This window comes from Gorilla gorilla, chromosome 1 (genome assembly GCF_029281585.2).
Source record: "Gorilla gorilla gorilla isolate KB3781 chromosome 1, NHGRI_mGorGor1-v2.1_pri, whole genome shotgun sequence".
NCBI classification, from domain to species: Eukaryota; Metazoa; Chordata; class Mammalia; order Primates; family Hominidae; genus Gorilla; species Gorilla gorilla.
Genome location: NC_073224.2, coordinates 24,465,126 through 24,492,059, shown reverse-complemented (window position 1 = coordinate 24,492,059; position 26,934 = coordinate 24,465,126). Strand labels below are relative to the sequence as shown.

At 35.0% G+C, this 26,934-nt stretch overlaps 1 protein-coding gene and 1 pseudogene across 2 annotated transcripts in view; one reads left to right on the top strand and one right to left on the bottom strand.

Moving 5' to 3' along the window:
• LYST (lysosomal trafficking regulator) overlaps positions 1 to 26,934 on the top strand; it is a 222,488-nt gene that overhangs the window by 134,736 nt on the left and 60,818 nt on the right. For both annotated transcript variants that reach the window (XM_031001211.3, XM_055372561.2), the window contains exons 29-39: positions 2,058 to 2,249; positions 4,431 to 4,609; positions 6,956 to 7,162; positions 13,926 to 14,102; positions 14,679 to 14,755; positions 14,894 to 15,082; positions 17,408 to 17,553; positions 17,642 to 17,738; positions 18,860 to 18,921; positions 20,386 to 20,441; positions 24,347 to 24,499. In XM_031001211.3, coding sequence (XP_030857071.3) covers positions 2,058 to 2,249; positions 4,431 to 4,609; positions 6,956 to 7,162; positions 13,926 to 14,102; positions 14,679 to 14,755; positions 14,894 to 15,082; positions 17,408 to 17,553; positions 17,642 to 17,738; positions 18,860 to 18,921; positions 20,386 to 20,441; positions 24,347 to 24,499 — 1,535 coding nt within the window. The remainder of the gene's footprint in view (positions 1 to 2,057; positions 2,250 to 4,430; positions 4,610 to 6,955; positions 7,163 to 13,925; positions 14,103 to 14,678; positions 14,756 to 14,893; positions 15,083 to 17,407; positions 17,554 to 17,641; positions 17,739 to 18,859; positions 18,922 to 20,385; positions 20,442 to 24,346; positions 24,500 to 26,934) is intronic.
• LOC134758561 (L-lactate dehydrogenase A chain-like) lies at positions 9,499 to 10,941 on the bottom strand (annotated as a pseudogene).

Here is a 26,934-nt window from a genome sequence, read left to right as displayed (position 1 = left end):
TCTTTATATGTAATTTTACCTGTATGGTATCATGCTCTACCTACTGTTTATAAATTGATTTCTATTTCTGGTCATTATAGATATTTTTCCATGTTAAGAAACATAAATATTCTTTTATTTTTAATGATTACAAAATAATCTATTATTTTGATGTGGATAATCTTCTGTAACTTTTATAGATAAACAAAGGTTTTTTTGCTTGGTTTTTGCTATTATAAATAAGGTAGCAATATATACTTTTAAATGTATTTTTTTACTTGTCTGCTTATTAATATGAAAAACTTTACACATCACCCTTAATGCATGAAGGTAGAAGTAGTCAGCATTAGGATATTATTTAGAATGCTAGACATATATTTAAATTGTCATGCACTCGCACATACACACAGTTATATTAGTAATTCACATACAAATGAACTTTATATTTCAGCCAATAGTAATACTAACCATTAAAAGTATTTTATTATTTGTGAGAATGAGACAGGCATTACGTTTTATATTCATTATTTTATTTTATCAACAAAACAACTCTTTCTTTATCCGTTTATTCAGCCATCAAACATCAAATATTTCTTGAGTACCAACCATGTACCAGTTGCTATTTTATCAGTCTTCATGGAACTTGTACTGGGGAAAATGATCAATAAGCATATAAACAAATATATTTAATATAATGTTAGATAGTGATAAATATCTACCGGTGAAGTAAGCTCTGTTTTCTTTCTAATCCACATCTTATGCATGAGAAAACTGAGGTTTAGAAAGAAATGTGCTTAAGGCCACACTAGCTCTGCGTGGCTTCATAGCAGGAGTGCTGAAATACCCTCCCACGTTTTCTAGTATTAATACCTAGTACTAAAGAAGACTTACTTAACATTTCCTTATTCAATGTATTATCATACCACTGAATTACAATCATCAGCTGCACGTACAGCATGAAAGCTGTCAGATGTAGACATTAGGAAGAATCTGCTTAAACTAAGTATATTGTTTGACAGTAAAACTCTTGAATATATACAGGATATGAATTTTTGTATTTTCTTTTTTTTTGCCTCAAAAGTGACTATCAAAATATATTAACTGATTAAGAATACTAATTACCCAAAATACTGAGCAATCTAAAATAGCATTAAAATATTTAAATATCTTACAGGATAAGTCTTTAAAACCTGTTATAATTTAGTCATATGTAAGTAATTTTTATAGAGGTTATTTATAGAAATTGATATATGTTTTCATAATTTAAAACAAAGGTTCAATTCCAATGAAGGGTTCCATTATTCCTCATCTACCAAGACATCATTTTGGTTCCTATGGTCAACTTCCGATGCCCTTCTCCTTCAGTCCATTAAATCAAGACTCATCCCCCCAGTTTTCTCCTGGATGCACTACCTATGTTGTACCTCCTGGAGCAGGTGCAGTAATGGTGCAGGAATGCCACTCCTCTCTGTTCAGTCTGAGGAAACCTTTCTCAGGAAATGCTTTTGTAGCATTGAATTCCAAATGATGCATATGTTTTAAATCATTTTAATAACAAATCACTGGAATTATATTCACCTTTCTGATCTCTTCACTTTCATTGACTGATTTCTACTTTGTCACTATACACAGTTTTTAAAACTACTTTATGAAATTCAACAACAGTAATTACCCAGAAATAGTAGTATTCTTACTAAAAAATTATGTGCATTAAAACTTGATTTTGGAATACAAAGAAGTGAAACAGTATTTGAAACTATTTTATCAAAATGTTCTGAACTAGTTGAGCCCATTTAATACTTTTTAACTCGAACTTTGCCAAATGACATCTGTTTTATTAAGCTGTGTCACTAGCTTCAACATTGTTATTTAGGACTTTGAAACCAAAAGTACTGTTGCATTTCTTCAAAGAGGGAGAAGCATCATTTTCTCTTAATCACTCTTTCCTTTCTATAAATTGACTTTGTAGTAAATAAGGTTGTTTTCATGGTCTGGTAATCAAAAAATTTCAGCAAAAATAGTTTCCTTGATCCTTATTAACACTGGGATTTGATGTTTTAATTTATATACTTTTAAAGGTCCTCGAAAATTTCCCCTTGCTCAAACTGAATCGCTTCTGATGAAAATGCGTTCAGTGGCAAATGATGAGCTTCATGTGATGATGCAACGGAGAATGAGCCAGGAGAACCCTAGCCAAGCAACTGAAACGGAACTTGCACAGAGACTACAGAGGCTCACTGTTTTAGCAGTCAACAGGATTATTTATCAAGGTAAGACTATAGGATTAGTTTGTTTTTCCTCAGATTTTAAAATGAAAGAGAAGTAATCTAAGAGGAAACTGGTTAGTTTTCAGATGTTTAAGCAGCATTATTTTTCAGTTCTTAACATCCATATTATTAAGAGTTTCTTATTTGGAACTGATAAGTCTTGAATAAAAGTCCACTTTGAATGTGTTCAATGCTAGCCCAGACTGACCAGTTTAAAACCATATGGCACTTCCAGTATGATCTTTTGAGATCGTTGTAGATTCACATGCAGTTAAGAAATAATACAGAGAGAGACCCTGTGTACCCTTTACCCAGTTTCCCCCATGAATCTTGCAGAACTGTAGTATAATATCACCACCAGGTGAGTAACATCGATACAGTCAGCAGCATTTCCAGCACCACAAGGATCTCTCATATTGCCCTTTTCTTAGCCACACCCACTTTCCTCTCACCCCCAGCCACTCAGCCCTGTAACTGCTAATCTGTCCTCCATTTGTATATTTTTGTTTCATCAAGAATGTTATATAAATGGAAGCGTACAGTATGTAGCCTTTTGGAATTAGTTTTTTCACTCAGTGTAATACTCTGGAGAGTCATTCTGGTTGTTGCATATATCAATAGTTCCATTTTTTTCTTGCTGAGTGATATTTGTGGTATGGATGTATGAATCTGGGTTGTTTCCAGTTTTTGGCTATTACAAATAAAGCTTCTGTAAGCATTTATGTGCAGGTTTTGTAAGAATATAAGTCTTTATTTTTCTGGGGTAAGTGCCCAGGAGTGCAGTTACTGGGTCATACGGTAATTACATGTGTAGTTTTTTAAGAAACTGCCAAACTTTTCCAGAGTGGCTGTAGTTTTACATTCCCATCAACAGTGTATGAGTGGTCCAAGTTTTTTTACATCCTTACCTAGTGTTTGTTGTTGTCACTATTTTTTATTTTAGCCATTCTGACAGATGTGTAGTGATATCTCATTGTGGTTTTAATTTACATTTCCATATTGGCTAATGAATATATATGTACATACTTAAAATGTAATACTTAGAGCACCCACTAAAAAAAGCTATTCAAAGAAATACACTCCAAAACACTATAAATCATGTTCTCATCACACACACAAAAAAGTGGTAACTATGTGAGGTGATAGATATGTTAACTAGCTTGATTATGGTGATTATTTGACAATGTATTCATATATCAAAACACCTTAATTATATACAATTTCTATTTGTCAATTATATTCCAATAAAGCTGAAGATTGTTTTTTAAAAAACACTATAGATAAGTCAAAATGGAATTCTAAAAAAATGTTCAGGTAACCCCAGGAAGACAGGAAAAAGAAAACAGTAATTGTTAATCACTAGAAAAACATGATAAACTCAAGTTATTATTATTTTTTTAGCTTTTTTTACTTTTCTTTCTCTCTTTTTTTTTTTTCTTTTTTTTTTTTGAGATGGGTTCTCACTCTGTCACCAAGGCTAGTGGTATGATCTCAGCTCACTGCAACCTTTACCTCCTGGGCTCAAGCAATCCTCCCATCTCAGCCTCCTGAGTAGCTGTGACTACAGGTGTGCACCCCATGCCCGGCTAATTTTTGTATTTTTTTGTAGAGATGGGGTTCCACCATGTTGCCTAGGCTGATCTCAAACTCCTTGACTCAGGTGATCTGTGTGCTTTCACCTCCCACAGTGCTGGGATTACAGGCATGAGCCATCGTCCCCAGCATTTTTTTTTTTCAACTTTTCTAATATACATTCTGTGCAACAGACTCCCAGACTAAACTCTGAAATTGAACCATGATTATCACATATACAGCATGTAAATGTATAGCACGTGCAGAGAAACAGCTCTGTAGATCCACTCATGTAAATATGACATGATCTTTATGTTTGATTTGTATAATAATCTCATGGTTTTAGTCATTTTGCAGTTTAACTTACTTTCATTAGTCAATTAAATATTTAATTTGGAATTGTATGACATGCATTTTCAAATTTCTGTTATTTTACGTAAATTCACTTTCTACTACATTGTATCTATTACATCTAATACACCTGATACACATTTAAATTGTGATAACTGAATTAGTAATTAAATACAATATTTTTTACCAGTATTATTACTATTTATAATGGCAAGATAGCAGTGATATGACTAATTTTGTATTCTTTTTTTCAATTCAAAGAATTTAATTCAGACATTATTGACATTTTGAGAACTCCAGAAAATGTAACTCAAAGCAAGACCTCAGTTTTCCAGACCGAAATTTCTGAGGAAAATATTCATCATGAACAGTCTTCTGTTTTCAATCCATTTCAGAAAGAAATTTTTACATATCTGGTAGAAGGATTCAAAGTATCTATTGTAAGTAAATTAATTACATGGGAAATGTTCATTCACACAAAGGAAATAGAGGTTTTATGTTGACTGTATTATACGTTTTCAAAATCATATTTCTTTGTGCTCTTTCAGAGAGCTTTTTAAAACTCAGACAACTTGAATTTTTAATTATAGAATAATATATATTGCTAATTCACCCTTTCCAAAATGACTCAACTCATGCAGCATTGCTTTTTAAGCCTGTAACCCTAGAAGACATTTTCTAGTGTTGTTTAGTAAGATCAGCATCAGAAAAGAGTAGATCATCATCATTGATGACTACTGTGGGAGTTTACATGAACTGTTTGTTTTTAAAGGACTGTATTTATGGCTACTTACTCTCATTTTTCTAATTATTATGAATTTTAGATCTTGGCCTAAGTTTAACACCTTTAAAATTATGTAGAGAATACTGATAAGTGTCAGGGTTCATTTATCATCATCTCACTTGGGTTTCTGTGGGTCACTTACAGTTGACACAACGGAACAAATCGGTCAGTTTACTCCATAGATAGCAAAAGCCAATCTAATTCTAGCAGAACTCGTAAATCATGACATGTCAATCTCTAAATCTAAACTAGATTTTGGTGTTTTAGCTCTGAACAGCAAAACCAAGTACAGATTCACTTAGAACTCAGTCACTCAAACAGGGCCCTTAGGACTAGATGTAATTAGAGAGGAGCTGTTTTTAAAACTCAGAATGAATTCTGAATGTACTGCTTCCAGTTCTAAACCAGATACAGGTGATTTGATCAGCATTTGGCTAGGCTTAGTGGGACCATAGTTAAAACAATTGGTTAATTGTTAGGGAATACTCTATGGTAAACCCATAGAGTAGTTTCCCCTTATCTTCAGAGGATACATTCCAGGACCCCTGGTGAATGCCTGAAACCACAGATGGTACTGAAACCTGTATATACTATTTTTTTTTCACATACATACATACCTATGATAAAGTCTAATTTATGAATTAGGCATAGTAAGAGATTAACAATAATAGTAAAACAAGAGTTATAACAATATACTTTAATAAAAGTTACGTAAATGTAGTCTCTACCTTTTTACAATGAGTAAATACCTTATTATACGGTACTTAACTATTTTCAGACCATGGTTGACTGTGGAAAGCAAAACCACAGGTAAGGGGGTACTGCTATATGCAGTGCTTAATTTGTGACTATTATACTCAATAATGTAGCACAATTCAAGTCTTTATTATGAATCCTTTCTCTTTTTTATTGCAAAATCAGTGTAGGCTTATTTATCATTGTTCTTTGATACTTTTTTTTAATTTATAATTTTTGAGCCTTTGGTAATTTTTTCATGGCTTAGGACTTTAGCTTCGTTGTCCATCTCTTCTTTTAAACTGTGGTAAGATGTATATATAACATAAAATTTACCATTTTAACCATTTTTAAGGATACATTCAGTGGCACTAAGTATATTCACATTGTTGTGCAACCATTGCCACCATCCATCTCTAGGAACTTTTTTTTTTTTTTTCTGAGATGGAGTCTCAGTCTGTCTCCCCAGCTGGAGTGCAGTGGCCCAGTCTCAACTCACTGCAGCCTCCACCTCCCAGGTTCAAGCGATTCTCCTACCTCACCTTCCCAAGTAGCTGGGATTACAGGCACCCGCCACCACACCCAGCCAATTTTCGTATTTTTAGTAGAGACAGGGTTTCACCATGTTGTCCAGGTTGGTCTTGAACTCCTGACCTCAGCTGATCCACCTGCCTCGGCCTCCCAAAGTGCTGGAATTACACGTGTGAGCCACCACACCCGGCCGGAACTTTTTAATTATCCCAAATGAAACTCCGTGCCCAATAAATAATAACTTTCACCACCCCTTCCCCCATTACCCAGTAATCACTATTCTACTTTCTGTCTCTGTGAGTTTGACTGTTCTTGATATCTCATACAAATAGAAGCATACAATATTTGTCCTTTTATATATGGCTTATTTTATTTAGCATAATGTCCTCAAGGGTCATCCATGTTGTAGCATGTGTCAGAATTTCCTTCCTCTTTAAGGATGAATAATATTCCATTGTATGTATATACCACATTTTGTTTATCTGTTCATCCACTGATGGACGTTCAGACTGTTTCCACCTTTTGGCTATTTTGAGTGATGCTGCTATGAATGTTGTATGCCCATCTCTTTTAAACTCCTATGTGTATGGATATGTATATCTCTTTCTAATTTTGACTGTTAAAACCAATCTGGAATAAAACATGTTCCATAATCTTCTTTAGGGCTGTGTTGAGGCTAGCATGGTATTGCTTAAGCAGTCTGATCCTAATTCATTCCTATCTTGATTGATTTTAGGGTTCAAGTAAAGCCAGTGGTTCCAAGCAGCAATGGACTAAAATTCTGTGGTCTTGTAAGGAGACCTTCCGAATGCAGCTTGGGAGACTACTAGTGCATATTTTGTCGCCAGCCCACGCTGCACACGAGAGAAAGCAAATTTTTGAAATAGTTCATGAACCGAATCATCAGGAAATACTACGAGACTGTCTCAGCCCATCCCTACAAGTAAGTATCTCAGCTTTGATAAGAGAAGTAAAACGTTTGGTGAAATACAAAGTCTGAATAAAACAAGAACTGAAATTAAACTGAATGTTCATGCCTAATTTATAAATATAATTTTCTTACCAAGCAAATTTAACCTAAGGTCTTTCCTCAGGTGCTTTCACACAGGCTCAATTTAACCTCTGTGTTTATTTCCCAGTCTTTTTTCTAATGCCTAAATTAAGAAGTTCTGTTTCAGAGTTTCTGTCAGATACTTTGTAATGTGTTAACACATCTTGAAGTGTTTTATTTAAGGATTGTTTGGAGGCTTTTTAAAAAAGCATTATATTACCTGTGAAACATCTATATTGAATAGCTCAAACAACAGTATATATAACATATCTCAAAAATATATGTGGTCAGTTAAAATAGATAAAAATTATTAATCATTTGGAATAATCAAACCCAAAATACCTAAAAGAATTTCAGAGTGTATAAAGTTTATCACTTCAAGAGTGGTAGTTGGAAAGTTTAAGAGGTACATTAAACCATATTGGAGGGCTGTTTAACAGTTTCTTAAAAAATTAAACATATATTTAACTTGTGACCATATTACTCCATTTTTAGATATTTGCCTGAAAAAGAAATTAAAACATATGTTCATAAAAAGGCTTGTGTAAGAATATCTATGGCAGCCTTTTTCATAATGGCCAAAAACTACAAATATTCAAATGCTTATCAACAGAAGAATGTACAAACACATTGTGATTTCTTTATACCTGTAGAGAAAAATCTGTATAGACTATTCTACAGCACCATATAGACTATTATACAGCTCTAAAAAGGAACAGACTACTGGTACATCTACCATTATTGATGAATCTCAGAAACATTGAGTGGGGAAAGGGACAGCCAAACACAAAGGAGTACAATCTGTGATTCTATTCATCTGAAGGAACAAGCAAAACCAAGATATGATGATAGAATTCAGGACAGTAGTTGTCTCTGTGGAAGGGGGATGGTGAGAAAGGGAATTGACTGGAAAGAGGTTTAAGGGAACTTTTTGGGGTTATAAAAATAAGGTCTTATTTTGAGTAGTGGTTAAATGGATGTATGCAATTGTCAAAACTCATAGAAACACTTAATATATGTATGCTCTATTATATGTAAGTTATACCTCAATAGAGATGAGAGAGGATATATTAAAAAGGATAGGTATCCCCTTTAATACATGGAAAACTCATATCATATTAGGAGTCAAAACTATCTGGAAGGAATACTTTTAGGTGCTTTTTCCAGTATTAAGACACTTTCAAGTACACTGAGGGCACTGTCTTCCTTTTCCCAAGACAGAAGCATATTTAGCCTGTATTTTCCTTCTGTGGAGAATTTGAAATGGTATTTTTTTCTTTCCTTTATACTCAGCAAAGTTGCTATCCATCAAAATTCAACTGTGGTGTTAACAGTCCACTTTTTCTCATACCATCTTCCCTTTCCCACTACTTCGTGTCTGTCAGTGGTATCATTATCTGTCAGTGGTATCATTATTGAATTTCTGCTTGAAATTTTTAACTGTGGTTGTGTTGACTTTTTCTTCTCTCTCTCAATCCATTTCATCACCAAGGCCAGTTGTTTATTCACCCACGAAGACTGAGGATATTATCTTTAACCTAATAGTTTTAGCAGCCACTGATGATAATTGCCAAGATCTACTTTTTCATTAAAGAGTTACAAAATAGTGATTTCTCTAAGTCTCTCATTCCGTCAGCATCTATAAGCTCTGACTTTCCTATAGGGAAGAACTTTCCCTTGTCAACTATTTGACTACGTTTTTTTTTTTTCTATTTTTTTTCACTGTTCAAGGTTTATTGTGGGTTTTAGTTAGTATGACACTTGGATAGTTGGTTGCATTGTTTATATGTAGATCTCTACATAATATGGTAATGTACACTACTGATATATATAGTTCACAAAATAAGATCCTTTGGAACAATTATGCACCATACATGCAATATTGGATTTATATACTGGATCCAGGATGTGACTGATTGGGAAAAAATGTTCAATGAAGGAGCCAGGAAGTTATTTATATAACACGCGGTAAACATCCATCTGGCTCAAGGGCCAACTGCAGCATGTGCAGCATTGGCAGTGGTGCCTTAGAGGTGGCAGAACTATTTCACACAAACCAGTTTAGGACTACACAAGATTAGTACCATCCAGCCTACAGAATGGTACTACAAGATATAGCTACCTACAGGATATAGTACCTACAGAATATACTGTAGGATTTTACAAACCATTCCTATTTCTAACCTTAGGAATTGATGTTTTTCCCAATCCATCTTAACATCACTGCTTTAATCACAGATCAGATAAAAAGGACAATATGCACAACCTCCAACTAAAATCCTATTGTAGCCTAGACAGTGAAATGGTATGACATTAGAAGACTTTAAAATTGCAGCTCTTTTTGTATCCCCCAAAGTGGATCTGCACTGTTCTTCAAATGGGCCCCTTCCTCAGGAGTCAGAGTCACCTTCACACAGTCTGAGATTCCATTCTCTTCCAAGATGCAAGGAACGCTAAGGAAGACATCATCCTTTATTCCACCAATCATGGTGGAAATTGGGTGCACCCGCCTAAGATTCTTCATTATACTTTCTGCCAAATCTGCCACAGAGAGTCCAGTGGCCCAGGATGTGTAGCCTTTGAGTTTGATCACCTCGTAAGCACTCTCAACCACCTGCTTGAGAACCTCTTTCCACTGTTCCTTATCTATATCAGTCCCTAAATCTGGGTGCAGAGTCTTGAGGGAGACACCAGTAACATTCGCTTTACTCCATACAGGCACACTAGAATCTCCATGTTCCCCAAGGACTCACCCATGACAGCTTAATGTGTGAACTCCCAGCCTTTCCCCCATTGGGTAACGGAATTGGGCTGAGTCCAGATTGCAACCACTTCCAATAACATGGTTTTTTGGGAAGGCCATTATCTTCCAAGCCACTATAGGTCAAAGATATCCACTGGATTTGAAACAATAAGCAACTTGCAGTTCGGGCTGTATTTTACAACATTAGGAATGATGAATTTAAAGATGTTCACATTACACTGGACCAAATTAAGATGGCTTTCTCCCTCTTGCGATGTGCCTCAGCCGTGATAATGACCAGCTTGGAGTTTACAGTTACAGTATAGTCTTTGCCAGATACAATCTTTGGTGTTCTAAGGAAAAGGCTGCCATGTTGGAGATCCATCATCTTGCCCTTCAATTTGTCTTTCATGACATCAACAAGAGCAAGTTCACCTGCCAAGTCCTTCATTAAGATACCGATGGCACAGGCCATGCCAAGAGCACCAACCCCAACAACTGTAATCTTATTCTGGAGGATCTGTTCTTCCTTTAGAAGACTGAATAAGCTGATCCTTGAGCGTATACTTGAGAGTATATTGGACTTGGAAACAAAAGGAATCGGGAATGCACGTCTGGTGGGTGTTGGGGCACGCGGCAATGAGATCCAGACTCGTCGGCAGCGGCTGCAGCACCTTCGCTACCTTTAAATACAGTCAGTCAAGGAAAAGCAGGATAAATGCTGTTTCCTTCCCTGTTTATTAATTTTTGGAATGATGAATTCATGCCCCTAGTGGCCTCTAATTCTTGTATTTGTTTTTATTTTTGGAGTGTCATTAGGAGCTCAGGTATTTTAAAATAAATGTTATGTGTTTTAGTCTATTGCAGTCATTATTCAGTTTCGTATTAAAATTAACACCTCTTTAGATTCAAGTCGTTGTGTCGACATGGCCTTTTTCATTTTAACAAGTTAATATGATTAAACTTCCTTGTTTTCTGGCACAGAAGAATGTCCCAGGCCCACCTTATGCAATTCCTTCCCCAAACCTAGAACCCAACTTACCTCCCAAGAAGACCTTATATCCTTTTAAGGAGATGATAGTATTTAGAGACTACAAATCTAAGGACTAGGTATGTTTATTTCTACTGGGTTGTCATTTCTTCTCGGCCTTTTTTAATGGACAAAGCTAGGAAATACGTATTTTTTTAGAAAGACAAGTCATGAGTTTATACTTTCGCTTTTTCTTGGATTCTTTTATTTGTATTTCTTACTAATGTTGATATCTTGGTTCCTAACATTAACATAATCACTTATTTGCTTTGTCTTTCTACATATATAACATTTTCAAAATAAGATGATCAACATGATCACTAATAACAATCCTGCTGAGTGCAGTTGAAGATGTCTTTGTGGTTCTTTTTTTCTTAGCATACTATTATGGTTATACAGTGAAAATACTGTATTATAAAAGCACTTAAAATAGTTTTCTTTATTTGGTCAGGCTGCCAACTTCAACCAATTAGATAGTTAGGTAGGCTTTTTTTTTTCCAGTTTGTTTTATAGTTTTTTGGGATTCCTTTGGGTTTTTGTTTGTTTGCTTAATCTTGTTTTTAATCATGTGAAATGTCTACATGGTTCTAAAAGCAACGTTGTGAAACAGCACATTCAGAGAGGTTCTAGCTTTTATCCCTTTCCCCTCCTCTTATTCTTTCCCTCTCTGTGTAGGTAACTGACTTTTTTTTTTCTGTTGAAGATACAAGCAAATCTATGTATACATGTATTTACACATGTAAATATTCTGTCCCCTACTTCATAACACAAAGAAAGATAGCAAAGTATACACACTCTTCTGCACCTTACTTTCTTCACTTAGTATATCCTAGAGATCATTATTACATAGTAGTAGAGAGTGATCTTCTTTATGCCTTTTCACAGCTGCATACATTTAATTTGTATTTCATTTGGAGTGTGCCTGGGTTTTTTAAGCCCCAGACTTCTTTGCCATCACAACTTGATTCTGATTAACTCCCCAGCCTGCTGACCCTCTTCTTTTCAAGATAATCATATCTTTGTGTCTTGCAACCTCTTCACATCCTGTTTATTTTTACAGTCATGCTGTTTTATTCATATTGTCCACCAGCACAGAACACCTCTCTCTCCTTTGTCTATCTATATCCCCATTCTATCCATTCATTTGGCCATGACCCAGATCAGTCTATACCTTCTTTAAAACCTTTCTCCCTTTCTGTAGTCCACTCAGAACTCTTCCTTCTTAGAACCTTCTTTGAAAAGAAATATTTTACATATTTTAGCACTTTATTATTTTCTAAGGATTCATGTTTAACAGATTCAATTCCTTAAATCAGTTTTTTAAGGGCTGAAAATAAGATTTTTTTGTTATCTATTCCCAGTGACACCTTTTATAGTCCCTGAAATGATAATCAGTAAGTGATCAGAGGGTATTAAAATGAGATATTAGAAACAACTTAAGCGTTTAAGAAAATCATGTGTTTCTTTTGATATTCACAATGAATAAAAACATTTCTGATAGTTTTTCAAGATAATTTTTGAATGTCATTGAATACTAAACTGAAATGTTTTTAAAGTTATATCAAGATCATTACCTTTAAGACACACTTAGGAAAGTCTTTTAGTCATTTACCGTTTTTATTTATTTGCCAACTCTTTAGGCCTTTTACTCACAGAGCTTCTGTTCATTTTTCTCTTTTGGTCAGGTAGCAGCTGTCTCTGACTAATTTAAAATGTTGCATTAAAATGAGCTGTACTATTTTCACCATTGCATATGTTCATCTTTTGCTTTTGGGAAATGACACGATGTGATTCAGCATGTTAATTTAAATATCACCCAAAATGTAATCATTTCCAGATCCATTTGCTGACATTTAATACTATTCACAGTTTAAAATGTCATAAAACTAAATACAGTGATATTTGTGTCAATGCTGATTTTTAAAGTAAAATATACATGTTTAACTTGTTGGCAAAATTATTGTCTAAATAATACATACTGTACACAGTAGAATCAGGCGTAATATCTACAGCATGTAAGGGCCACTTAAAAAATCGTGAATGAACATTTGGTTTAGGTTTGTGCTGCAAAGGACAATTGTCATTATCTTAAGTAACACTGTAAATTTTGGTTTTAGGGCCTGTTAATAAAAGATTGGCTAAAACAACTCTTCCATGGATATACACATAGAATTGTCTGCGTGGGGTTTGAGAGTTTTTCACCTTTTGTTCTAGGGAGCAGTGAATGCTTACAAACTAAAGATAGGTTTTAGTTCTAGAAATTTCACCAAAGGAAGAAGAGTAAATAAGTTTTAAGGTCTAAAGGAAGCTTTCCCTTCTAGTTCAGTTTCTCTGTGAGAAAAACTAAAAATTATCTTCCTTTATCCCAGTTTCTTTCCTGTATTCCTTTAGCAAGTCCTTTCCAAAATTCTTTCCCCAAAAGCTAGCTGGCTAGTTTGCTTGCTTTTTAAAATATATTTTATATGAAAAAGTTTCAAACATACAGAGACTAGAAAGAATAGTGTAATAAATACCATGGAACCATCACCTAGATTTAACAGTTGTTACTATTTTTATTATATTGACATCATTTCTTCTTTTTCTGAACTATTTTAACATATATATAGAAATTATGATATTTTACCTCTAAATTCTTTTTTTAAAATATTTTCCTATGTAACATAACATTATTACATCTAACAAAATTAGCATTAATCCTCTGTCATCAAATACTCAGTGCATAATCAGATTTCTGTACTTATCCTCAGAATGTCTTTTGTAGGTGCTTTATTTAAATCAGATGCAACCAAATAAATCTAGCAATATAATTTAATTACTACTAAGTAATTTAAATGTAAGAATTAAAATTCTAAATGACTAAAAAATTATTACTTTTTTTAAAGCATGGAGCCAAGTTAGTTTTGTATTTGTCAGAGTTGATACATAATCACCAAGATGAATTGACTGAAGAAGAGCTAGACACAGCAGAACTGCTTATGAATGCTTTGAAGTTATGTGGTCACAAGTGCGTCCCTCCCAGTGCATCAACAAAAGCAGACCTTATTAAAATGATCAAAGAGGTGAGTCAATGAAACCATAGTACTTTCTTAGGAGATTCCATCATAGATAAAGAATGATTGACACTACTGTTTTAAGAACAGGGTATCATTGATGATGAACTTGAAATGATTATTTTATTTTATTTTTCCTATATACTATATTGCTTTTTTCTATGTGAGAAAAAATAGGCTTATTTTAAGGAGCATTTTGTTCTCTGTGGTCATCAGTATCCATTATCAGTAGCCTTCAGTGAAGGAAAGATTTTTAAAGTGACAAGCAAGCTGAAGCATACCTTGAGTTAGAGGTTCTTTAATGAAAAAGCAGAGTAAGGAGGCAAGCAGCTATGTAAACTCATCAGGTTTAGCAACTCTGGTTAACCATTCTACTCTAACTTATGTGACCTAAATTACATAGACACAGAATTATAACATTATAACATTGTTTAGATGGTTCATTTATTTTAATATTCTGGTCTCCTAGGGACAATTGTTTTTCCTTTGTTAACTGGGTTTTAAAATTAGTTTGTTGGGCTCTGTGACAATGTTAGGTGAGAAATAATAAATTTTATATAGTATATTATTATCTAAATCTTTTAGGAACAAAAGAAATATGAAACTGAAGAAGGAGTGAATAAAGCTGCTTGGCAGAAAACAGTTAACAATAATCAACAAAGGTAAGATTCTATATGTTGCAAAGGCATGTATTTTAGGAATCCATTAGATTTCACATATACTTTTAGTTTTAAAGTATCATGTTCTGATAAATACGTTCCATGCATGCTTAACTATGGACAATCTTATTATTTGTTTAGTCTCTTTCAGCGTCTGGATTCAAAATCAAAGGATATATCTAAAATAGCTGCAGATATCACCCAGGCAGTGTCTCTCTCCCAAGGAAATGAGAGAAAAAAGGTGATCCAGCATATTAGAGGAATGTATAAAGTAGATTTGAGTGCCAGCAGACATTGGCAGGAACTTATTCAGCAACTGACACATGATAGGTAAGCTGCGGGAGGTCAGTTAAAATTGTCTTCCATGAAGATTTAAGATATTGATGTTAAACTGAATTTGTATTCCAGAATTCAGACTCATAAAATCATTTCATTAAACAATTTTTTGTTTAATCATTTGTGATTTTTTTTCATCTTAAAGAATAATCATATGAGTTTTTTTAATTCTTGAGGAAGAAAAGTAATGAGAGGGGGCAGTAGCTCATCTAGATAGTAAAATTAGCTTAATTTTAATATATGGTCTTTGTAAAAGAATAGAGAAATCACTGAAACAGGATGGTTGAGAAAAATATATTTTTCTAACTAATTTAAAATATGTATTACAAATAACAAAAAGAGGGAAATCAAGGTATTATTCTCTAAATTTAGTTAAGATAACTTATTCATGTGACTGGTGTACTAAAATACACTAAACATTAGACACTAAAGTAAATTCCATATGGATAAAAGAATTACTCAAAAAGTTTATAAAGTAGAAGATAATAGGATATTTGTCAACTCTTTGAAGGATAGATGACTTTCTAAGCTCAAATGCAATAGAAGAAACTGCAAATAAATCAATGGATTTTAACCTTAATTTTTTCCAGTGTATTTAACAACCATAACAAGAACAAAAAAGCCTGGAAATATATTTTCAGCAAATAAATAGTTATTTTTATTGTTTGAAAAACTTACACAGATTCTAAAGTAAAATATTATGATCCCAGAAGTTTGAATGAGCAAAAGGCATGAACACATTCCTCACATAAGACAAATGAATTACCAAACACATGGGAAAATATTCAATATTGCTAGAGGCTAATTTGGTTTTCTAGAACCTCTAGATACCACATTTTACTTTTTATGTTAACAAAAATTTTGGCTGCTAATATTCACAGAAGGATATTAGCTGTCCTTACTCAGAACTTTGGTGGCATTGTACATTTTGACAATATGTATTAATCATCCTAAAAACATTTTACTTCTAGCTTCAGTTATCCTATTTTAGTGATTCTATCCTAAGGAAAATATTCGAAATATGGAAGGCAGGCCAGGCACAGTGGCTCACACCTGTAGTCTAGTACTTTGGGAGGCTGAGGTGGGAGGATCACTTGAGCCCAGGAGTTCAAGGCTACAGTGAGCTATGAACATGCCACTGAACTCTGGCCTGGGCAACAGAATGAGACCCTGTCAAAAAAGAAAAAGAAAAAGAAAGTAAACATAAAAGTTTTCATCTCTGCATTATTTATGCTAGTGAATGAATTAGAAACAAGTTATAAACCGTAATATGGTTAAATACATTACAATGCATCTACCTCTTTATTGGGCAGCCATTCAAAATGATGAGATAAAGATAATACTGTTTCAGTAAAATAAGGCAAGTTATAGAAAAATGATCATAATGATCATAACTACAAATTAAAAACAGATGCACGTTTTAAAAAAAAAAGACAACAACCGCTACCAGTATTTTGGTATGTTTAGGGTATGAATAAGGGTATTTTTTTCTCTTATTTATTTCTAAAAATGTATTTAATATGTTTTTCCTGTCTTATTTCATCTAAGATAAAACTTATTTTAAAATCTTTTTAAAAATGTGATTCATACCACAGAAAGAAATTGATTTTATTTGTTTCATTAGAGAGTAGGCAAAATGAGGCCAGGTGAGGGGGCTCACGCCTGTAATCCCAACACTTTGGGAGGCCCAGGTGGGTGGATCACTTGAGGCTAGGAGTTTGAGACAAGCCTGGCTGACATGATGAAACCCCATCTCTACTAAAAAAATACAAAAATTAGCCGGGTGTGATGGGAGCCTGTAATCCCAGCTACTTGGGAGGCTGAGGCAGGAGAATCGCTTGAGCCCAGGAGGCAGAAATTACAGTGAGCCAAGATCACGCCACTGCACTCCAGCCTGGGCGATACAGCCAGACTCTGTCTCAAAAAAAAAAAAAAAAAAAGGCAAAATGGGAAATGTAAAAAATCAATTTGGAAAAAAAATTTACCTAACCATATTAAATCCAGCATGTTGTATTATGTTGCTAAAGTGTTCATAGTAGTCATTACATATCTTTTAAAAAATTTAATAGTTGAAAGAAACTGGAAGCAGAGCTTGCCTTCAGGCGAGGAACTGGGAGACTGGGATTCCAGAGCAAAAAGACACTTAGATTTTATTACTTCTACTTGTATATGCATTCCCTGATCAAATATATAAACATTTGGAGTTTTAAAATTGACAGATCAGTTGTGACTTACTTATTCAATCTCTATAATGATTTTTTTTATAGCTACAAGTCCTGGATGGTCACTTAAAACACCCTTTAATCTTTTTACTTGCAGAGCAGTATGGTATGACCCCATCTACTATCCAACCTCATGGCAGTTGGATCCAACAGAAGGGCCAAATCGAGAGAGGAGACGTTTACAGAGATGTTATTTAACTATTCCAAATAAGTATCTCCTTAGGGATAGACAGAAATCAGAAGGTAATAGTGGCTTCTTGACTCAACATATAAATACAGCAGAGAACTATGGTCATTAGATAAAGATAATATTTACTTTTCTCCTCAACAGATGTTGTCAAACCACCACTCTCTTACCTGTTTGAAGACAAAACTCATTCTTCTTTCTCTTCTACTGTCAAAGACAAAGCTGCAAGTGAATCTATAAGGTAACTTTGAATCAATAGACCTTCACTCTTTCGTGAATATACAACAGCTTATTGTAGTGTTTATGTAATATTTATTTTATATAATGCCATCATTTTCAGAAAAATCCTAAACAGGAAAGGCTGAAGGGAGGACAAGGTTATATGGCCAAAATCCAAAAGGAAATGACATTTCTGACAGCAAGAGTTCATGGGATTTCAGTCATCATGTTCTGGCCCTTGTTAGTTTACATACACACACACACACACACACACACACACATAAAAATGTATATATATACACATATTTTGTAATTGACTGTTTAACATCTCTATCTATTAATATAGATAGAGCTGCTGGTGGTATCATCAAGCGGCAATATAATGTAGTGATTAAAGGTTTAGATTCCAGTTCCTGCTCTTACTAGCTCTTTAATCTTAGGCAAGTTACCTAACCTCTCTGTCTCAGTTACCTCATCTATTAAATGAAGAAATAATAATAGGTATCATAGCGTTGTTGAGTATTAAGTATGTTATTATATATTAATTATTGATAGTATTATCATTGCAGTTATTGTGGTTGTTATTATACCCATTTCATAGATGAAAAACTGAGACACAAAGAAGATAATTAGCTAAGAACACAAAGGAACTTTCTGATTCCAAATCCTCTGTTTTTCCTAGAATACTAGGCTTTTTTTAAAATGTGTTTGATAAATTACCTTCATAATAATGTAAATAATACAATAATAGTACATAACAAATAAATAATACAAAATAATAATACAAAAATAAATAGACCACACACAAAAAATGTATCTGAAGTATCAGAGGCATGAAACAATGTTTGCTTATTTACTAGAAAATATAAAATATTGATATCTCTTTTAAATAACTTAATTTCTATATTCTGTCTACAGGTTATAGGGATTATTAGCCTTTTCTAGGCGTTTCAGTCATTTCTCTTCTAATAGAATGCTAAAAAGGAGCTAATATTTTCATGAGGGTTTCGACAAGATACCTCATGCTATTGGAACCCTATCTAGTCTGCTTTGCAGAAATCTTTTACTAGGTAAAATAAAGCATATCCTCTCTGAAATTGGTCAGAACATTTAGTCATAGTAATTTTAAATATGTTTTGACAGAGTGAATCGAAGATGCATCAGTGTTGCACCATCTAGAGAGACAGCTGGTGAATTGTTACTAGGTAAGTCAAATTTTGAAGAATTTTGCACATATTCACCCTCCCTTATTTGATTCTTAGATTATTTAAAGTGTTTTTTGACAGCATGCCATTAAATTGGATAAACTTTCTGTAGTATCATATAGGCTAATTTGCCTTAACATTATATGTAATTGCATATGAGTCATGAATGTGAAGAAATGATATCTTGTGTTCTGAAAAGCACATGAATAGCATTTTAGTTTTTATAAAATTGTTTCTTCATGAATATGCAAATTTATATTTAACCATTTCTTTTGTTGTATGCCAATTTAGATTTTTTAAAGTGAAAAATTGTTGATATCTTACCTACTATTTTATCAGATATAACTGTCCATAAGAAATATGTCTACTTTAAGATTGTCCATAATTTATATTCTCTATTGTGCTTCTGAGAGAAAGGAGAAGATTGTTAGTCCATGGATACCTATATAGTTATATTTGTTTGGAAATTTTATTCTCAAAATATGAAGGAAAACAATTATACCACTTGATCTCTATTCCCTTAAAGAACCAATTTGTATGCTGTAGGCTAGGTTCTCAAAGTGTGAGAACCCTGAATTAGTAGCATCAGCATCTCATGGGAGCTTCTTAGAATTGCACATTCTCATGCCTCAGTCCAGACTTGATGAATCTGAAATTCTGAGGATGGGGCCCAGCAGTCTATGTTCTGATGAGCCCTCCAGTGATTTGATGTACCTTCAAATTCGAGAATGAATGTTGTAAGCTATAGCCTCCAAGGTCCAAGATATGGAGCTTCAAGCCTGCTGGGACTGAGCCCCACCGTCACAAGGATGGAGATAGTACCCTTCTCTGAGCTAGCCATGCCACTACTTCACTACTTCACTACTTCACTACTCGAGGGTGATGAGCATGCAGGGGGCGGAACCTCAGAGAAGTTCCCAACATTTTAAAACACGATGTAGGGACATGGGTTAGCAACAGCCAGCCTATGAAACAGGAAAAAGTTGGGGGCTATGTTTAGGGCCTACTCTACCCTATTGAGTGTCTCAGTCTGCAAAATCATTAAGGATTTCCCTTTGGCTAGATAATTTGGTTTACCACTTGACTTCAATTAGTGTGGAACAAAATAAAGCAAATCGATGCTAGTAATGTAAGAATAATGGTAATAATAAATAGCCAACATTTATTTAGCACTGAGCACATATGCATTTTGCATATATTCTAATTTAATTCCCATAGTAGCTCTGTGAAATAGAGCTCCCTGCAACCTTTTTTTTTTAATAAAGAAATTAAGGCACAAAGAGGTAAAGCAACTTGCCTAAGACTTCATGGATACTATTCAAAAATGTTTATTGAGTGCCAGGAACTGTGTCGAGGTAGTGAGATTCAAATTCAGACCAAAGGACTCCAGAGACCATGCATGAAACCATGAATGGTAGTGTGCACATACATTTTAAAACCCTTATATCCAATTACTTTCTGCAGGTAAATGTGGAATGTATTTTGTGGAAGATAATGCTTCTGATACAGTTGAAAGTTCGGTGAGTAGAGGCTTAAGTCTGTATTTACATAAATCTAGACAGATTCCAAAAATGTATCAATTCAGTATAACTAGAGAGAAGGAAGAACTATTAGAGTTCATTCTTTGTCACTCTATGTATAGACTGGTCTGAGTTCCAAACATTTTTTTAAATATAATTTTAAAAAGAAGACTGTACCATCTCCTCTGGCTTATGGCGCAAGTATCATAGCAGTTAATATAAGTCATATTCTAAATGCTCCTATTATATCAATTTATGTTCATTCCTTCTTATTACTGTCCTCCGTTGCAACAAATATCTACTCCTTGCCACTCCCAGTTCACTATCAAGTACCTTTGCCTTCAGAAAGAAAGGAAAAATATTAAATAATTGAATAACTTAAGTAATTCTGATATTCACATAGCTTAATAATGATAATTGTGATTATTTTAGACAGACTGATATTAATCAGAAAATAGACATATTTTTTGTATAATAAAGCTTTTTATTTGAATTATCTTTTATGCCATTAAAATATTTTTTGAGATTCCTGTAATAGGAGAAATAAGCTTTTTGTTTCAGAAAAGTTCTAAAGCCGGGAATTCCTAAGGATATACTAAATGAGATGATGTGTGGTTTAATTATTAATATATATTTTATTTTAAATAAATTAGGCTGGGTGCAGTGGCTCACGCCTGTAATCCCAGCACTTTGGGAAGCTGAGGTGAGTGGATCACCTGAGGTCAGGAGTTTGAGACCAGCCTGGCCAACACGGTGAAACCCTATCTCTACTAAAAATACAAAAAAATTAGCTAGTTGTGGTGGTGGCGCCTATAATCCCAGCTACTCGGGAGGCTGAGGCAGGAGAATCGCTTGAACCCAGGAGGCGGAGGTTACAGTGAGCCGAGATCACACCACTGCATTCCAGCCTGGGCAACAGAGCGAGACTCTGTCTCCAAAAAAAAAAAAAAAAGAAAGTAGTGAGTGAAAACATGAAGTTTGGTTATAAAATAAATAATGTAAAAAAAAGTCATGAAAGTATTTAAAGTAGTCAGAAATATGAACAGCATTCTTTTCTCATTTATATAGCAATTACCACAGGGTATGTCCCAGATAGTAAAATATAGTTATGTTATTTTTCAAGATGGATCCTTTTATCAGCCAAGGAATTTAATAGTTGATGTATGAGACAACTTTTTTGTATGTCCAAAAGATGACAGTTTTTCCCCTTAAAAATTGTACTCAATTTGTGTTTAACTCCATTTGACATGAGGTGACAGAAGAGTCTGAGTCCACCTGTCGAATATGTTGGTTTATTTTCAGTGCTTGAGGATACATTCACAAATACTTGGTCTGGGAAGACACCATTTAATTTTAAGTCAACTTGCATGCTATAAATGTGTTTTATATTTAAATAAAGAGGAAAATTTTTTTAAAAAATCTAAAAATGTCCTTGCTTCTTAATAGATTGAAAGATCCTTCTTTCCTATGTACTTTTGTAATGTTGGTTCTTCTTATATAACATTTGGTATCTTGTGTTGTGTGTGCAAATGTGTGTACAAATATTTCATGCCCCCTTTTTGACCCATACAGATTTATTTCATGCAGAGCACTTAGAGTACCTTGCGCATAGATGTTAATTAATATATGTTGAATGAATGTTGAAACTAAACAAAGGAAGAATTCAGTTTTAAGTGTGAAAATATTACATTTTCATTAAGACATTTTATTTTATTCATAATATATTCCCTGCCTCTACTTATAAAAATTATTTTGGACCAAGAACAATAGTAAAACACACATAGAGTAGGATAATTTGAATCTAAAAAAAAAAAATTAAGGTTTTGGAAAGATAAAGAGCCTGGGATAAAATAGTTCTTGGCAATTGAGTCCTAAATTTGCTCTGAGCTTCCTGTTAGTCAACACAGAAGAGTAAGTAAATGCAATTTTTTAAAAAGGAAAAAAACTGATTAAAAAAAAAAAACTAGGATGCAGGTTGATTTGAGGAGATAAATTCTAGCTAGTTTTAAACTTTAGTAGAAACTTTTCATTATTTCTCTATTAAAAGCATTAAGTAGCACAATTTGTGTATTCAGTTACAATTTACAAAAGATTAAGATGCATTTTTTTTTAAGTTTTTCTTGATTTTGTACTTTAGGAGGGACCTAGTGATGGTAGGATGTGTAGGCCCTGTGGTCCCTACCTCTTCATTTCAGAATGTGGGGATTTGTCTGAGTACACTAGGATTAATACTCTCAAGCAGATTCAACCTTCCAGTGATTCTTTTCTCATCTTCTTTTCTTCTGTTGACCACCTAGCAGGGGAATGTATCTATTTGGTATGTGTTGATCTGTCAGCTTACATTTAGTGAGTGGGGCTTTATTTGCAGGAATGCCCCATTAGTTCCAGGAATGCTCCTCCAGAGACTCTGCTTTCCCTTTGCTGGATGACTCGGAAGCATGAGAACTGTTTCACAGCTCGGGCGTTTCCAGGCCATCCAGACATGGATTTAACCTAAATCTATATGATGGCAGGCCTACAGTTATGAATTCTCAGAGAGAGGCTTTTTTTCTATGCTCTAGGCTCCAGGCCAAAAGAGACAAGCTTGCGTCCTGGTTAATCCTCTTTATTTTTATTTTGTTATTTTTTATTTTTTTAAGACAGAGTCTCACTCTGTCACCGAGGCTGGAGTGCAGTGGCGTGATCTCGGCTCACCAAAACCTCCGCCTCCTGGGTTCAGGTGATTCTCCTGCCTCAGCCTCCCGAGTAGCTGGAACTACAGGTGCCTGCCACCACTCCTGAGTAATTTTTGTATTTTTAGTAGAGATGGGGTTTCACCATGTTGGCCAAGCTGGTCTTGAACTCCTGACCTCAAGTGATCTGCCTGCCTCCGCCTCCCAAAGTGCTGGGATTACAGGCATGAGCCACCGCACCCGGCCTATTCCCCTTTATTGATGGGCACATTTGTTTGTCTAATCTTTCATTAGGAACAAATCCCTTCCTAAGTTTTAGCTTTCTGAAGCAATCTCAATTCCACACCCTGATTCTAGGGGCCCAGGGCCTCATCTTCTGTCCTCAAGTTGCTGTGAACCTATGTCAATTTGTTTCTGAAACTGGGGTATGTGCATACATGCATGCATATGCAGACACATACAACAGAGCAACCAGAGTATCACTCCCTGCTTAGTGCTGATTTTCCAGTTCCTCTACATTTTTGACTTCTGGGGATGTCATTTCCCTTGTTTTCTTGCAAGCTTAGCTATGTATTTAAAAGGATATTTGCTTAGTAAAAGAAGCCAACCTTAAAAGGCTATATACTGTATAATTCGAACTATATGACATTTTGGAAAAGGCAAAACTATAGAGACAGTAAACAAATTAGTGGTTGCCAGAGGTTGGGGAGAGGAAAGGAGGGATGAGTAGGTAGAGTACCGAGGGTTTTTGGGGCAATAAAACTATTTTGCATGATATTGTGTTGGTGGATACATGTCATTATACATTTGTCAAAACCCATGGAATGTACAACACAAAGAATGAATATAAACTCTGGACGTTAAGTAAGAAAAATTGTAGCAATATTGGTTCATCAGTTGTAATTAGTGTCCCACACCAAATGCAAGATTTAATAATAGAGAAACTGTGAGTGCAGGGCCAAGGGAGGGGAGGATACATGAGAATTCTGTATTATCTGCTCAATTTTCTGTAAACCTAAAACTAGTCTAAAAAATAAAGCCTATTTTTTTTATTTCTAAATTTTATCATTCATTTTGAGGTGTTTTGCATTGGGAGAGTTTTCAGGTAATCTTATCTGCCATCTGCCACAAAAAGATTTTCTGTTTTATTTTGATGCTTTTTAAAATCTAAAATTAAAGTAATTATTTATATTTCTGGTAAAACAAATATTTTTGCCTATTTCTTTGTCTTAGAGCCTTCAGGGAGAGTTGGAACCAGCATCATTTTCCTGGACATATGAAGAAATTAAAGAAGTTCACAAGCGTTGGTGGCAATTGAGAGATAATGCTGTAGAAATCTTTCTAACAAATGGCAGAACACTCCTGTTGGCATTTGATAACACCAAGGTAAATTCACCCTTATTAATTGATATATATTGTTTAAGTGCTCATGGGCCAATGTAACTATACTCATACTGATTACATGAAGGTTTACTGAAATTTAATAAAATTGCCATGTTTCTTAGTCCTGATTAAAGTGAAGCCTTTGTTATATGAGGATTATCTTTGACCTCCACAATGAGGTAAATTCTGATTCCCCAAAATGACTGAAAGGAGTAATTTAAACTTGCTCAGTGCTGTAGTAGGGTTCATCTTTGACAAACTCTCTTGACCTCTAATCACTTCGGCCACCATTTCTCTGCTCTCCTTTATGGAAAAACTGTTGGGGAAAGTTGCATATGCTTGCTGCCTCCAGTTTTCTTTTGAAATGCTTCAGACAGACTTCTCACCACTCTCGTCAGGGTCATCGGTAACCTCTGTGTTGCTAAACCCGTAATGTCATAATCTTTCTTTGTCCCCATTTTACTTGACCTATTGGCAGCGTTTGACCCAGCTGATTTTTCTCTCCTTAAATAAAACCTTCCTCCCTGGGCGTCTGGGTTACCATTTTCTCTTAGTTCTTATACCTTACCAGCCATTGCTTCTCAATCTTGGTTGCAGACGCCTCCTTGGTGTGTTGCAGGGCTCCTTCCTCAGACCTCTTCTCTTCTCATCCAGTCTTATGACTTTAAAATACCATCTGTATTCTAACAACTTACACATTTATGTCACTACCCAAACCTCTCCCCTGAATGCCACACTCACATATTGTAACTCCCGACTGGTGTCTCCATTTAGAAGTCACTAATTGGCATCTCAAACGTAACCTGTACAAAACTGAACTTCTAATCTTCCCCCCAAAATTTCCTTCCAGTTTTCTCTATCTCAGTAAATGACAACTCCGTCTTTCCAATGCCCAGGCCAAAACTCTTGAGATTATCCAAGACTCTTGTTCTTCTCTCATACCCTGCATACACTCTATTAATAGGTTCTGTTGGCCCTGTCCTCAGAATACATCGAGAGTCTGACTGCTTCCACTGCTACCATCCTGGTTTAAGCCACTATCATTTCTTGCCAGAATCATTTACAGTAGCCTCCTAACTGGCCTTCCTGCATCCATACTGTTTCTGAAATCAAATAAAAATTGCCGTATTTCTTAGTCCTAATTAAAGGAAAGCCTTGGTTATATGATGATTATTTTTGACCTCCAAAATTGTGTTAAATTCTGATTCCCCAAAATGACTGAAACGAAGTAGTTTAAACTTGCTCAGGGCCGGGCACAGTGGCTCATGCCTGTAATCCCAGCATTTTGGGAGGCCGAGGCAGGCAGATCATGAGGTCAGGAGTTCAAGACCAGCCTGGCCAACATGGTGAAACCCCATCTCTACTAAAAATACAAAAATTAGCGGGGCATGGTGGCACATGCCTGTAGTCCCAGCTACTTGGGAGGCTGAGACAGGAGAATCACTTGAACCTGGGAGGCAGAGGTTGCAGTGAGCCAAGATCACGCCATTACACTCCAGCCTGGGCAACAGAGTGAGACTCCATCTAAAACAAAACAAAAAACTTGCTCAGTGCTGTAGTGACTTTCAGCTACAATGACTTTGACAAACGCTTTCTTGACCTCCAGTCCCTTCACTACCATTTCTCTGCTCTCCTCTATAGAAAGCCCCTTAGCCCCCCTTCAGATTGTTCTCAACACAGCAGCTAAAGTATGTTGGATCATATCTTTTCTCTGCTCAGAATCCTTCAATCACTTTCATGTCACATTCAGTTAAAGGCAACATCCTTCCAATAACCTGATAAAGCCCTGGATAATCTCGTACCTTGTTACCTCTCTGATGTCATTGTCTGCCGTTCTCTCCCTCGCTCTGTCTACTCCATCCATGCCTTGAATGTCAGGCACACCAGTGCCTCGGGGACTTTGCATTCACTGTTGCCTGGAATGTTTTTCTCCTTAGAAATCCAAATGATTTGCTTTGTCACTTTTTCAAGTTTCCTGATCAAATATCTTCTTATCAGAGAGGCCCTCCCTGACTCTATAAAGTAGCCACCCCTCCCTCTCCACCAAGCATCCCTTACCTCCTTTACTTTGGTCTGTTTTTCTCTATAGGATGTATTAGCATCCAGCATTTTCTGCCTCTCCCCAGTAGAATGCCAAGTCTTTACTTTGTTAAGTTCCAGTTCTTCAGAATTTTGAACACTACTGGTATGTAGGTATTCAGTTCATATTTGTTGAATAAATGAATGCCTCCTTTTCCTTCCAGGGCTTCGCTTATAGTCTGTCATAAATCCCCTTCCGTGGACCTTAGCACTAACAATTGGCAAACTTCAGATTTAGGCTACAGGTTTAGGATGTTCTATTCTCTGGGTTTTGCCTATTCCATAACTACCAGTGCATTTCCTCATTAAGTTCACTCTCTCATTATCCATATCTGTGGCTCTTCTTCCTATGTCTGAAG